General features: G+C 41.1%; 1 protein-coding gene across 2 annotated transcripts in view; it reads left to right on the top strand.

The window, feature by feature from the left end:
- Window positions 1–15,024, top strand: part of GEMIN8 (gem nuclear organelle associated protein 8) — a 35,532-nt gene extending 20,508 nt beyond the window's left edge. For both annotated transcript variants that reach the window (XM_035115701.3, XM_088667738.1), the window contains exon 4: window positions 14,112–15,024. In XM_035115701.3, the coding sequence (XP_034971592.1) occupies window positions 14,112–14,368 (257 nt within the window). In that variant the 3' untranslated portion in view covers window positions 14,369–15,024. The remainder of the gene's footprint in view (window positions 1–14,111) is intronic.
- Window positions 15,025–15,307: the final 283 nt, after the last annotated feature.

The following is a 15,307-nucleotide window of genomic DNA, read 5'->3' as shown; positions in this document are numbered from 1 at the left end:
CTTGGGCCATATACCGGTATAGTCCAACATCTGTCCATGTGTATATTCAGTTACAAATGTCACTGTGATTGCTGCTTTCCTCTCCAATGAAAATGGCTCTTTCCTTGCAGAAGAGCAAGGTGTATTTGAGACAGGAAGCTGCCTGATCTTCCCCAAATCAGATTTATTTTGCAAGTGTGTGCTTACTTCTCCAAAGAGAGCTGTTACATTCGTTCCTCGCTACCATAACTTGCCCTTCAACTTTTACCTTCAGTCCCTTGCCAAGTTTAATGTACTTTCTGAATGTAGCTAATTGTTTTAGAATGCTGCAGTGCGTCGCTAAATACAATTAGAAACCAATCTTAAACTTCAGGTTTGAACAGAGTTTTTGTATTGGATTAAATAGTGCCGGTAATGGATATTACAATGTTTATCTAATTCTGTCAAACGTTGTAGTTTGAGGTTTATTAGGAAATGTGTTCCAGATGATTCAGAGCTGCCTTGCCACAGACATCTGAGGATGTTTGCTCCATATTGAGATTGATGGGGAAGCAGGAGAGGAAGAATCCACACACACTGAAAGAGGAGAAAACGCCTGTTTCTTCCGTAGTCCAGTCAGTTTGTAGCTGAGCCAAAAGTTTAAGGGCTAGTTTACAAATTGCTGTTTCTACATAAGGACAGCTCCTAGCCATAGCATCAAGAGTGGCTTATCACTTTGTTCGATACTCGACATCAGGATGTCCTCGATAGAAACCAGTGTGGGAAATGGCTGCCATTTCAGACTTTGTTTTAGGAAAAAGTGTTCCATTCCCACCACCACGGCTGTGTGTTTCAACATTCTCCGGACTCAAGGTGTTCCAGTTAGCAGGGGAGCTTACTGTCCGGCAAAGAAGTCAGGATAAGGTGTCCTTCTGCCATGGCTGCTGGTGCCAAACTGAGCAGCCTCTGCTCCCCTTACCTAGCATGTTATGACATTTTTGAACCAGAGCATATGACAAGTATGGCATCTTCTGCAAGGGTACAGCTTAAGGATGGGAGGTGTCACTGTGCCAGGCAGATAATTGCACTTTCAATATTGGGCTTCTGCTCTGACACGCCATCATCACCTCTACTATTGGAGGCAATTTCGGGAGGCTACAGAGCAGCTAAGATGGAGCAGTCCATGGTCTTGGGGGAGAGGAGGGAGGACATCAGGGCAAAGACCTGTCACAACCCATAGAAAGGCTAACCAAGGCTTTCTGTTTTTAGGCTGGAGTCATTCCAATGTCTGTGCACTAGTAAGAGACTAGTGTGAAGAGAAACTCTTTTCTGAAACACTCGGTTCTGTTGGAGAGTCTTCTGTATTGCCCTAAATACAGGACTAAAGGGTGTTTAATAGATTATTTTATTTCATTCTTCTGTTGGAAGCCGCCCAGAGTGGCTGGGGAAACCCAGCCAGATGGGCAGGGTATAAATAATAAATTATTATTATTATTATTATTATTATTATTATTATTATTATTATTATTATTATTATATTGTGGTGCTGGTAATTCAATGAATGTCTTGGGTTTCTGTGATGTCATGGAAGGTCACCTTTTAACTACTCCAGGGCAGCCAACTTGGTGCCCTCAAGGTATTGCCAGACTGCAGTTCCCAACATCTCTGACCAAGGCTCATGCTGACTGAAGCTGATGGCAGTCGGAGGAACATCTGGAGGGCATGGCTCCCTCCTATACTAAGTGAACAAAGCTGTGGGTGAGCTTTGCTCCCTTGTGCACTCCGTTTTGTGCAAAGAACAAAACCCCTCTCCTAAGCCATCCCTGTAAATGGGGCAGACATTTGTCATGTCTAGTGTGTCTCTCTGTCATGGCTTCTATCTGAAGAAAAAATGAAATGTGTTCATTGTCTTTGAGAGGCCTTTCTGTAGTAAAAGAAGACATGCTTGTAATGGTTACATATTTTTTTTCAGTTGACAGGCTCCAGTGGGCATTGTAGGCTAATATTTCTTTTATTCACTCCAGATCCTGTTTTGGATTTTTGTGTGACACCTCATTCATTCTTGTCAACCTGTCTGTTATTTAAAGACTGGCTGTACGTCCAAGCACACCTGGATGAAGGGGGGGGGGGAGAGACTGAATTGAAACTTGTCGCTTGGGGAGACTTTATGATGAAATATGGCTGGGGACCAGTAAATCAGTCAGACATGTGAAAGCACATTAGCAATACTTGGACAAAGCATCAGCAAAACTGTCCGCTTAGTGATAAAAATGTCACTTAGAATAATTTGCTCTTCATGCTGCAGCTGGATAGCTCCACAGCTGGAAGGCTCATGTTGCCATTGTAAAATGCTGTGACATAATTATATTGTATAGGTTGAAACAGTTGTGCTACTTGGTGGGAACTCTCGTCCTTTGTTTTTCCCAGGGAGATTTCAGAAACTCTGACCAATTCCCTTATTTGTTTGTTTTTATAGAAAGATCCTTCAAGTATAACATTTCAGCTGATGTTCTTGCAGTCAATCAAACTTGAAAGGGGCAGCCTTTCAATCTCCATAGTTATAAAGTGTGATTCTTGGATAGTGTAGTGATCACAAAAATAATGCATTTCAGTAAAATATTGCTCTAATGTCATTGGTCCAATGATAGTGTTACCTGAATATGTATGGGAGGTCACAGTTGGCTCTTGAAACCGAACATCTGTTACGTGCCCAACTGTTACTGGACCATCTCAGTCGGTAGAGCATGAGACTCTTAATCACAGAGTCATGGGTTTGAGCCCCATGTTGTTGTTGTTTATTAAATTTGTATACCGCCCTATACACACAGGTCTCAGGGCAGTTCGCAGGATAAAATCACAATATAAAAACATGAAATACATAATTAAAATAAAAACAAGAACAACTCAATAATTTCTCCCCCCCCCTCATTTTGGGCAAAAGATTCCTGTATTGCACAGGGTTGGACTAGATGAACCTTGGGGTCCCTTCCAACTCTCCATTTCTATGATTCCAGGCTTTGCTGTGGGTCTTTGCAGGCGATTCAGGAGCTTGAGGGTTGCAGAGGAAGCAGGAAATGGCCAGGCCAAGTCAAGTCCAATCAGAGAGCAGACAAGGCCAGGACCTTGGACAGCTCCAAAGCAGCCCTGGTTTGTTCCACCTCTGGCTGGTGAAAACACCCTGGCCCTATTTTGCCATTTGTGAGGCTGGGAAATGGGTCGGGGGGGGGGCTAATCTTCTGAGTCATAGGACAGTAGTGGCCAGGAGGGGCCCAGATAAGATGGTTCTCTATCTTATCTGTTCTCCTTGATGGACCTTTGCCCATTAATTACAATGGGTCTACGCTGGGTATGACCAACACTGGAGACAATCCCAATACTGTATATCGGGGTGGTGAATCTCATAGCCTGCGGGCCCTTGTTACTTTAGAAAAGCACCATTTCTCTCTCTCTCACGTGTAACACCAGCTTTGGAAGGGATTAGATCAACGGACCTGACTAACATGGGTTCTTTAATTTCAGTGTGTCTCCTCCAAGTAGAACACAGTTGACTATGACCCTTGATTTTTCTGTGCCTGTGAGACTCTGAACTTCAGGGTTGTGGGCTTGAGCCCCACCTTGGCCAAAAAAGATGCCTGCATTGCAGGGGGTTGGACTAGATGACCCTCGTGGTCCCTTCCAAATCTACGATTCTGTCATTCTATAAGAACTCTATGAAAACTCTCCATAGATACCAGTGGAGATATCCAGACTTTTATCATAGCACTGGAGTTTCCACGGCCAAACACAAAACAGCAGTAAAGAGAGGAGGGTTCATGCTGTTCTTCCTTTCATATTTTATTTCTTATGATTTATTATTTACTGACTAGTTTTTTAAAAAATAAAAACGGTCCATTATTTTTGCAGGTATGCAGAGGCAGGTATAGCTTGCAGAGCCATGCAACACAGCCTTATGCAATACTCTCCTATTAATATTGCAGAGTGTCGGCTGGGTCGGCTTTTCATGTCAAAAATCCTTCATACAGAACACTCTTCAAACTTGCAATCTTGAAAATTGCCCTCCCAGAATCTCCTCCTAACCCAAACCAGGTAGCATCCTGGCCATACTACGAGCTTCTACGTCTTCGTTGAATTGCATTAATTGTTTTGATGAATTTTTTATTGTTTTGTTTGCTTTATATGCTAAATGTGTTTCATATTATAGCGATTGCAACATTTGTTGCTTTCTTTAATGCTACTGTGATTATTGCAAGCGGCTTTGACCTCATCGTTTGTTGTTGGTTGACCGGGATATAAATATTAACTCAATTCAACACATAGTGCATGTGTTCTATGTTTGTGTGTCAGGGTGCATCGTACCCAAGGCTGGTCAAATTATTGAGGCAGCTAAAGCTGAAAATCCCAGAAGTGCTTCTCCCCTTCAGTGGCCTTAACCATATAATTCACAAGTAAACAGATTAAATAATTAGCATTTGGCTGCCCTTTTGTGACACCCAAAATCAGCTTCTGGAGGCAGACATCTCGCTTCACCTGATATTATGGCCAGCTCTGGAGAGAGTGTTTTGCTTAAGACCTCCTAATGGCAAAATGAGATTGTAGCTCCGTCTTCAGACTTGCTTCCTAAGATGAAGCAAAACAAAGAATTGAGGACAGTAGGACAGTATCCAGGCATCCCTGTGGCCAGATTCCTCCTCTTCCATGTCACACATTTACTGTGTGAGTAAATGGCTATGCACCCATGTTGAGTGGCGGATGCCATTGATTTAACCTGAGGGCTTTTAATTAATGTGTAGATTAAAAAAGAAAGAAAGAAATGAAACCCATATGAAGCTTCGCACAGCTTATCAGTTAAGAGTGATCTGATGGCAAGAAAAACAATATGAAGGACGACTAGAAAGGAGGGACAGGAGGGGGACATAGGATTTCACTGCACAAACTTGTGTGCTTCAATTATAACCCCCTTTGCAAAACTGATGGGCAAGGTGACCGGCTAGGTTGCCAAGAAGCATGGAAACTATTTTATTTTATTTTATTTTATTACTTCCTGAGACCAGCTTTATCCTGATCGGTGGAACTTGCGTTATCCTTTGTCTATGCACCAATAGTTACTCAGACAACTGCTAGACAGCTGGAGGTACTATTCCTGGCGGGAGCATGTTTGTATTTAAAGAAGTAGTAGTTAACAATCACATAGTGTGTTTAACACTTAGAATCTTTTACTGGGGAAATACAGAATATAGTAGGCCATTATATTCCCCCCCCCCAGTTCTGCTTTGTTAAACCTAGCTTCACAAGAATACTCTTTCTTTCATTGTGTGCATATGTGTTTTATGTTTTTGAAAGGCTGGAAAGATACTTTCTAAAACAATTGTCTCGTTTTATGTTGAAGTGACACCCACCCGTCACCTTTACTTACGGATTACATTCTGCTGAAATCAAGTTACTTGAAATCAGCTTCTTCGTTCCTAATTGTGTTTACAACTGTACTGATACTTTATTAATTCAATGATTGCTCTTAAAACGCAGGGAAATATGATTATTGGCCAAATAGTTTCTGGGTTTCAATCATTTTTATTTCAGTATATCGATGCATTATCCTAGTAGAATAGGATAATGCATTATTCTAATAGACTCTGTGCAAAGGATGTGAGTAAAAACACACCAAGATGTGCTGAGTTTAATCCTCCATTAAATGCAGCTACTGGCTTCGTCTGGTATCAGAGCTGTCGACGGAGACAGATTGGAGCCTTGCGGGGGGAGGAGAGACAGTGCAGAGTCAGCTGGTCTACCTGTAATCTTATTGCTGTAGTCTTGATCCTTTCTAAAAGCAACTGTGAATGTCTGATCCTGCATTATTATTATTATTATTATTATTATTATTATTATTATTATTATTAGGGAATAGCTGGAATGTACCGGACCACAGATGTTACAGATTTCATAGTGGCATCTGTGATTTATTGAAGTAAATTGAATGTGTGCTTACCGTCTCTTCTGGAAAGAAGAAGACAATTCCCAGTGGCATAGCATAAGACAAATAATGCTTCTCTGGCCCTTATGGAGGCAAGCAGGAACATCATCATCATTATTAATTATTATTATTTCCATTTCTATCCCACCTTTCCTCCAAGGAGCTCAAAGTGGCTTATGTTTAATCCCCACAACAACCCTGTGAGGTAGGATAGGCTGGGAGGCAATGAATGAGTGGCCTACCGTCACCCTGTGAGCTTCATGGCAGAATTGGGACTTGAACCCTTGTCTCCCAGGTCCTATTCTCTAATATGCTTTCTAATCGGGAACAACCCCTTGACTGTCCAAGGAAAAGCTAATTTTTTTGAAATTTTTCATTTGTGGGGGGGAATGTATTGGCCTGGGGAGGTGTGTGAGTTTATATAATCAAGCTTGCAGTAGTGCAATCAAATCCTCTAAATGTTGTCCTTGGTTCCCACTTCTAAAAGTGGTCCATTTTAGTGCCAGTTACCTGTTGAATCTCCGGCCAGCCTCACTTAGATTTGCTTTTTACTGAGCTGTGTTTTCAAGCTGTGCCCTCCGACGTCCTAGATGGTACTGTACGAAGACAGACTTTGTATATGTGGGCAACTGCAGATGGAAGACATCTTGCACTGTTTAGTATATTGCCCACTATACATTGAACCCAGGAGGCGATTTCTCACCTGACCGTCCATGCAGGAAAGATGTCTCTCCCCGACAGAGAAGGTCCTAAATGCTTCAGTGAACTCATAAAGTCACCCTTTTTGCTTTGGCAGCCATAAAGATCAGAAAGAAGACCCTGGACAAGATAGCAGTGAACTGTAAGGGAGACGCAGAGATCTAAATAGAGACCATTATTTAGGATGTGACACCCCTTTTGCTTGTATTTATTTTTGATTCAGATTTGTCATGGCCAATGGCTAGTACAATAAAGTTATTTGGATTGGATTGGCTTGCAGTGAGAAAAGTGCACAGAGATAATTTCTTTCTCAAATGCTAGAACTGGGGTCACTCATTGGAACTGATGGGTGGTAGGCTGGGGCAGGCAAAGTTAAGTGGAATTAATTGTGGCCCTTGACATGGTTAAGGTGCTTCCACCTGTATCTGGATGAATGAGGTCTAGGTTGCCAAGCTGATACTTGGCTAACACTGGGTTGTATCTAATGCTAGCCCTAAGCAAAGTGGACCCATTGAAGTGAACAAACCTAAGTTAGTAATGTTCATTAATTTCACTGGTTCTGTTCTCAGCAGGACTAGTTGGATTTCCACCCATTGTTCTCTGTTCTCAGCAATGACATCCATTGGTAGGTACATTCTTACAAGCACCTTCTGAACAAGGAAGGTTTCTGAGGTCCACAGAACTTTGCCTATTTCCACCTAATTACACAGGTCAGTTAATCTTCATACTTGGGATTTTCACAGCCCCAACCTGTTGGCAGAAAGCACCAGAAAAGAGCCCTTTGCTTCAAGATTCGCAGCAACATTTGACTGGCTGATCTTAGATTAAAACGTGAACAAGAAGATGCCGCTTGTCAGTTCACAATGGTTTGATAAGAGAAGAGTTAGGCTGACTGACATCAGTATTCCATCATACTGATTTACTGCTGGGGGATTTCCTGCTTAGTATCAGTTTCAGCTATTTAAAATTACAGATCTTTTGAAACACAATACTTCGCCATTTTAAGAAATGGCAGGCAGTGGGCCAATTTGGTTTCACTATCTTCAAATTAGAGATGTTACAAGGACCCAGAAATTCCAGAGTAAACATGGGAAAACCTTTGCGGAAAAGCTCATACTGCCCCCTTTGCCAAGAGAATTAGTAAGTAAATGATATTATTTGATTCTGTCAATGAATAAGAGGAAATTACATTTCAAACACAAATTGGAATGGGATTTGGGGGGAAGTATATTTGATGATGAATGAATCTGATTGTGGGATAATATTGCAAAAAAATTATTAATGTAACACTTGAGAGAGCCTTTTCAAAAGCCCAGTTCCGCTGTTATCTGTCCCCTGATAGAACTGTCAAAATGATATGAAATTCCTAGTACTATACTCAAAAACTCTGCTCTTGCACTATCTTAAATGACGTACTTTGGAAGTGATTGTGTGTTCAGTAACCTCTGCCAGAATCTGTACTGCAGCTGTCTGACACCTGGTGTCCTCCAGCTATTTCTGGACTACAACTCCCATCATCCCTGAGCAACTGGTCATTCTGGCTGGGATTAAGAGGAGTTGGAGTCCAATAATATCTGGAGGACACCAGATAGAGGAAGGCTATGGTACTGTTTCATCATAGAAACAATCAGCCACCAACTCCATCTAATTGGTATAAAACCATTTTGGACACATTTTGCTTAAACAGGCAACTACATAAAAAGGTTTTTTTTTAATCTATATCACATTGGAATGAGTATTTCAATGGTGATGTTCAATTATTTTCTTTATTTACACTTCTGTATGGTTGCTAATCTTTTTGCATTCCAATTTTAAAAGGTGCCCTGGCTGTATTGCACCAGAACCCAAGCCTTCATTGGTTTTACAAACCATTGCTCCCAATGCTGCCAAGCAAGCTAGCTTATTTTGTCCAGGACTACATTTTAATTACTACTTTTAATTGACACGCCTTATTTGGGTAGATGAGAACGATCCTGGCAAACTCACACTTGCTCTGAAGTTCTTGTCAAATGTACACCTTCTAGTGAGACTTGATTTCTCTCCCCCATCCAATGCAACTTTAAATTCCAAGTGTCATTCTAGGTGCATAGACATTAACCCATATGTATTTATAAAGAAGAAAATACGGTGTGTTTTTAAAAAGAAAACATTTTGATTTGATTCCATAGGTGTGTTTTTTTAATCCAAGGATCTTTAAAAGGCCATTAGTTGATTACTCTTTCCAAAGACCCTACAATGTTGCAAAGAAATAACAATTTTGCAGATCAATGCACAGTTATTGCCAATTCCTCTCCCACTCTGCCTGTATTGAAACAGCCATTATGATGATGTCTTATTGACAGCAACTTTCCTTACAGCGGTTTCAATTGTGTGTTTTCCTCTAGGAGTCACTCAGCTTAAAAGGCATACCGTAGTTTGCATTGAATGTACTTGACTTGGAAAATATGGTTTCTGCCATATTGGATTTCCTCATACACCTCTTCCCTCTTTTGCAGGTTAGGTAGCCCACTGTTAGAAATTCCTCCTTGCTTGTTGGTCCAGTAAAACTCTCTGTCTGCCCATCAGCAGGCTCTATAAGCACAACACATTTCTGTTTTGCATTTTGACATTTCCCCTTTAGTTTGGAAAAAAAATTGCCTGGGAAGAACAGTGTGTTGTAATGCCAAACTGATGGTTATTTTGGCCATTTGTGTGTAAATGCATCCTTATCTATAAGGAAAGGAAATGACACGTCTATGAATGGCAAGTTGCCTGCGTTTGTAATCCTTATGGTAGTTTTATCTTACTCATAGCAGTTGGCTTCTACTGCAGTATTGTTGCCATCCTGGACAGCTCATCTATTTAACAGATCATTAAATCCTCATGCTGGCAGTATGATTTAGTGTCCATTCACTGTTAGCATTTTCTTATGGAGGAGTTAGGTAGATCAGCTCCCATCATGGCCAATGATAAGAGACAGTGGGAGTTGTAGTTCAGCAAAACACCTGAGGTTTGAAAGGTTTGCTATCCCTGATTAGATGGGTGCGTCCTGAACAAATAATAATAATAATAATAAACCTCATGGTGCCGATAATGCCAAGGTTGTAGGTTCCATCCCCATATGGAACATCTACATATTCCTGCATTGCAGGCATTGGACGAGATGATCTACAGGATCCCTTCCAGCTGTGCAATTCTATGATTCTATGATGGTGGAAGGACAAAAGTAGGACCTAGCAACAAAAAGTGCTTCTCAAGTGGTACAGATTTGCACACAGAGAATATTAGAAATATACAGGGCAGAGCTATAGCTCAGTGGTAGAGCAGATGTTTTGAAAGCAAAAAGGACTTGGTTCAATCCCCAGGCAAGACTGGGAATCTCCCCTGTCTGAAACCCTGGATACCCACAACCAGCCAGCAATGATGGAATAATGGTGTGAGTATAAGGCAGGTCTCTACATTCCTCTCTTGTAACCCCACCAAACCCGATCTTGTACGTGCCTTGTGCATATAATGCTTTCTGGAAACAAAATCACTTCCTAATTGTAACTAGATGAGGATGGGGCTCTTTAAAGTCATGCACTTTACTGCAATGTGTTTTGGCATTCGGGAAACGAATAAAAATTGCATGCTTCGGAGTTATCCTTCGCTCTAATTCCTGTGTTGCCAGCGATCTTCCATAAGCGTGGTGTAAATAATGCTCTAGGTAGAAATGAATGCTGCCATCCAATTTGTTGGTTCATTTTGTGTGCATTGGCAGAACTTCAGTTTGTTTAATTTGAAATACTGGCCCACAATGAAGTCATTGTATAAACAATGGTGTTCAAAAATCTGTAAGGTTGTTTTTTATGTCGCTACATAGTTCAAATGGCTGTTTCGTATCTGTGGATTAGAAATATAGCCTGTCTCAGAGTTTATTTTAAACATTTTCTGCAATGACAAAAAAAATAAACATCGGGAGAAATTCTCTAGTCCAAAAGTCCCTTAACTGCTGTTCATAGAATCATAGAATTGTAGAGTTTGAAGGACGTCTGACAATCATCTAGTCCAAGTCAGCTTGCAAACACTGGTAAAACATTTTAAGATAGAGATAATCAATATATCTAAAAGCAGCACAGTGGTACCTCAGGTTACAGATGCTTCAGGTTACAGACGCTTCAGGTTACAGACTCTACTAACCCAGAAATAGTACCTCGGGTTAAGAACTTTGCTTCAGGATGAGAACAGAAATTGCAGTGGGAGTCCCCATTAGCTAAAGTGGTACCTCAGGTTAAGAACAGTTTCAGGATAAGAACGGACCTCCAGAACGAATTAAGTTCTTAACCCGAGGTACCACTGTATATAGAAAAGCCATGTCATTCATTGACAGTTGAAAGCTCAGGACTTTACTACAATACAGATACTATACATTTTTACCTCAGTGCTGTCTAGACGGGAAACTTTGTCCTGGCACAAAACAGTGTTCAGCCATCCAAAATTTATTTAAGCACATTATACTGGGGGCTATTAGGCAGAGAATTATTTTCTGGTTTGGGGAAACTTGTGTTAAAAGCTGTGACACAGTAATAAAAGCAAATGGGGAGGAGGTGAAAATCTAAATGCTCTTCAACTGCTTTTCCACCACCAGAAACAATTGTGCTTGTTTGTGCCAATACTGGGGAGATACAGAGAAAATTATGGCAGTATTTAGAGGTGAGGCAAGACTTTCTGTCTGTGAGCGTTGCTTCCCAGCAAAGAAAGGAATCCAGAAATTGAAGTTCCAGATTGTACTGTTTAAATATCTATTGTCCATGGGTGAGGTATAATTTGTCTTGTGAAACAGACAGATTGTCAGTGAGCTGCTACACACAGAAATAGTTTTTTCCACTTCCCCTAGCCTTAAAATATATTGCAGATGTTTTAAAGCAGGTTTTGCAAAACACTTCATTTTGGTATACAATCTGCAGATGATTTCACTGATGAGTGAAATCTGGATGAGTTCTGGTGTTTGTTAATGTGGATTGCACAGTGACCCTCTAAATGGAGCCTTATCTCTCTCTCTATGACTGTGATAAAGATTTTTATCCGAGTCAGTAGCTGTATTGGATTTGAAAATTATTTTTATTTATGCAATTGTTTTTATACATGCTGTTATTATACATCTGTTTTTCAAAGATGAAATAGATAACAGCGAACATCATTACTATTATTATTTTATTAAACACCTTTTAACCACTATCACAATGTGATTTATGTGTAATATCATTAAAAGCAGTTAGAAACACAAAGGCAAGTGTTGGATTTGTGTATTGACGAAGCAGTCACTAAAATGTTTTCGAAACTTCTCTGACTGTTTGTTTGGTTTTTTCCATTCCATTGTTTTAATTGTAGTTTTAATATCTATTGTTAGCCAGTTGGAGAGCTTCTGGGCTGAACAGCAGGGTAGAAATGTTCAAAATAAAATAAATAAAATCAGCCCGTTTCTCATGCAAGATAACAATCTTTCCTGTTCACTGTTGGAGATGGTAACCAAGAACAAAGATGGGCTGTTTCCAGTGTGGCTTTTGGTGCACACAGCTGTTGCTTAAGAAGTTCTACACATCTGGCTGTTTCCTGCAAAGACGCACATTTTTGCAAAAAAAAACCCACCCCACAGTAAAATAGATCAGTGTGCAACCTTTAAGTGATATACATATAAACTTAAAATACAGGCTTATAAAATGTGTATATGCTGATTCTTTTAAAGCTATGTCAGAAAGATCTTTCAGTTGTACAATTAGGTAGAGTTTCTCCCTTTTCCAGCGTGACATCCCTTGTTATTATAATAGAAGTAAAAATGCCATCCTTTTTGAAATCAGCCTTCAACTGGCTTCGTAGAATAAGACTGATTTGTGGATCCAAATTATTTACTGTTTTAATCTGCAGATAAATTTGGGCCACCATCGATTTCCATGGGTGCACAAGGCTGAATATTTAGCAGTCTTAACAAGAAATTAAACTCGCTCAGGCAGTGAAGGATTGAGTGCATCAGCTTGAAGACTGGCAATTCTCGTTTAATACTTTATCACTCTGCTGCTACCACCTTGGGTAGTGTTTAATGGGGGGGGACATGTGTGAGCATTCAGGAGGGTGTCAATTTGGCAGGTGCCTTGACAATGCCAACAGCTGGGTTTCACAAGACAAGCTTAGCTCGGGTATGTGTGGCAGGCTGAGGCTTGTCCTTTCTCTTACCCTGGAGAATGTCAGCCGTTTTCACCAGCAGAGGTTTGGCTAAAGTTACACCGTCCTGTTCTATCATTTCATCGCCACAGCTGCAAAACAATTTAGGCCTGGTGGTCCCATTTTACTGGGGGCGGGTGGGAGGGAGAACCAAGTTTAATTTAACTTCTGTCGTGTATGACGTGTCTGATCTTTCCAGTGCAACATCTGCTCTAATGATTTGTTAACACTCTTATTCTTTTTTTAAGGGTTTGCAACAGGAATAAATGTTATCTCCCCCCCCAGTCCACTTTTGATTCCCTTTGTTATAGTCCTCATCCCCTGCATACTTTCATGTGAGAGCTTCCCCCTCCTTAACTTTAATTTTAAACTACTTTGCAGTGCTCAAGGTGGCAGTTTCTAAAGCATTGAAGCCAATGAAATGCTCAAGAAGATAAGAATGGCAAGAGATTTCTGTTATCTGATGCACCCATGAAGGGCAGCTACAGAAGAATTTTCACCGTGGCAGGTCAAATGCCTGCCTTAATAAGGCTGGTTGTGATGATCAAATGCTGCCATGATGACGAGAACAACAATAGTCTTCCCCAGGCGACATAAAGCAGAGAGAGTTGAGGCCAAATTCCAACAGACTAGATGCAACCGCAGAGGAAGCTTCCTCCTGCATCCTAGCCAGCTCTTGTTTGGGCCACCATTGGGCCACAACCTCCCCAGCAGATCTTAGGAAGCAGGCGTGCTGGCCTGGGAGAAGACAGTCCCTCGGGTATCCTAGCCTCCAGCTATTTATTGCTAAAAACATTGTCCAGTAGCACCTTAGATACCAACTAAGTTTGTTCTGGGTATAAGCTTTTGTGTGCATGTATCTGAAGAAGTGTGCATGCACACGAAAGCTTATACCCAGAACAAACTTAATTGGTCTCTAAGGTGCTACTGGACATTTTTTTCTTTATTTTGACTGCGTAAGACCAACATGGCTACCTACCTGAATCTATCTATTGCTGTGCAGATTATCTGGTGTCCTGTAAAGTGATCTAATTTAGCACATTTATTTTACTTGTATTTAGCAGACAAAAGCGAAACACTCAAAAACCGACAAGCTTGCCTAATATTTGGCATGTATTCATTGTTACTAATGAACTTAGGAAGTGGGGGGGGGCGGGAAAATTCCATGGAAAAACTAAGCACTGGAAAAAAATTCTGTCCTGCATCACTGTGTATGTCTTCAGGTCCACGTATGTGGCCCATGTGTGATTTTAAACCTGTCTGGCATAACTGAGGAGCAGCCTAAGGAGCTGTCTTGTGCTTTGTGCAGGAAAACAGCAGGAGCTTGAAGCAGAACACCAGGACATGTATGTCGAAGCAGACCACGACCTTCACCTATCGACAGGCCGATCGGCACAGCCCCCAGCTGAGAAGCCCGGCGAGAGGAGAGGGGCTGAAATGAAGAAACTCTATGGCTTGGGTGCCAGCAAAATCCAAGCTATGGAGACCACCATGCAACTCAACTTTGATAGGAACTGTGATAAAAAGCAACCCAAGTACTGGCCAATTATTCCCCTGAAACTCTAAGGTTTGCATCCTTTTTCGTTCTAGGAATCTCAGGGCTCCACAAATTGATGCTCGACCGAGCAGACGGATTCAGTGAATGAATCAAGAGTCAGCAAAAGCCCCCTTTTTTATTTTCCTTTCCTCTTTCCAACTCTATTTGAATTTGTCTGCCAGTTTCCAGAGCCCATTCCAACCCAACAGGAAGAGCTGAATTAGTCATTTGTACTGTAGGGGATGGGGAAAATACTCTATAAAAATATATTTCAAGTAATTTGATTTTGGCTTGCCCTGGCCCTGCAGGAAATGAGGAGTAGCATTTGTTTTCACTTAGCTGTGCTGGGGAAAAGGTTAGAGACTGTCCAGATTTAATTTTTTTTACACTTTTTTTAATGTTATCTTAGATTTGCCCTAGATTTAAAATGTGACTTCTTTCCTGTCACTTCCACCAATACCCTGGAGGCAGCTATTGGCCAAGGTACAATATATTAAATGTCTGTAGTTTAACTGCTTGAGGTTTTTCTCAGATGTTCTACCAGTAGAAGAAAGTTCTGTTCGAGACTGAAACCTGGCCTGTGATGTTTCACCTCAGAAGAAACCGTGTGAGCAGCTTTCCCCCACCTCTCCTTTTAGTTTGTTTTTGTTACATGATTAGGCAATAAAGAAGTTTGAGATTAAAAGTGTGTTTTTCAGCTCATTCCAAAGTTGCATTTCCCTCACCAGAAAGCAGGGCAATCTTAAAAGGTCTTGATACTCAGGATGGGTTGGGGGGGGAATAAATATTTCAAAACTGATTCCTGTGCTCAAGGACCACAGTTCAAAAGCCAATCAAGGGCATAGGCTCAGAGGGGGACAAGAATTGTGTCTCTCCATTATGGCTAGGAGCTCACCAACCTACTCTTCTTGCCAAGCGTGCAAGGGAGATGAGGTACAACCCTAAAGACAATTAATTCTGTGATACTG

The sequence above is a fragment of the Zootoca vivipara genome, chromosome 4 (genome assembly GCF_965207765.1).
Source record: "Zootoca vivipara chromosome 4, rZooViv2.hap1.1, whole genome shotgun sequence".
Lineage (NCBI taxonomy): Eukaryota > Metazoa > Chordata > Lepidosauria > Squamata > Lacertidae > Zootoca > Zootoca vivipara.
This window is presented reverse-complemented; position numbering and strand designations above follow the sequence as displayed.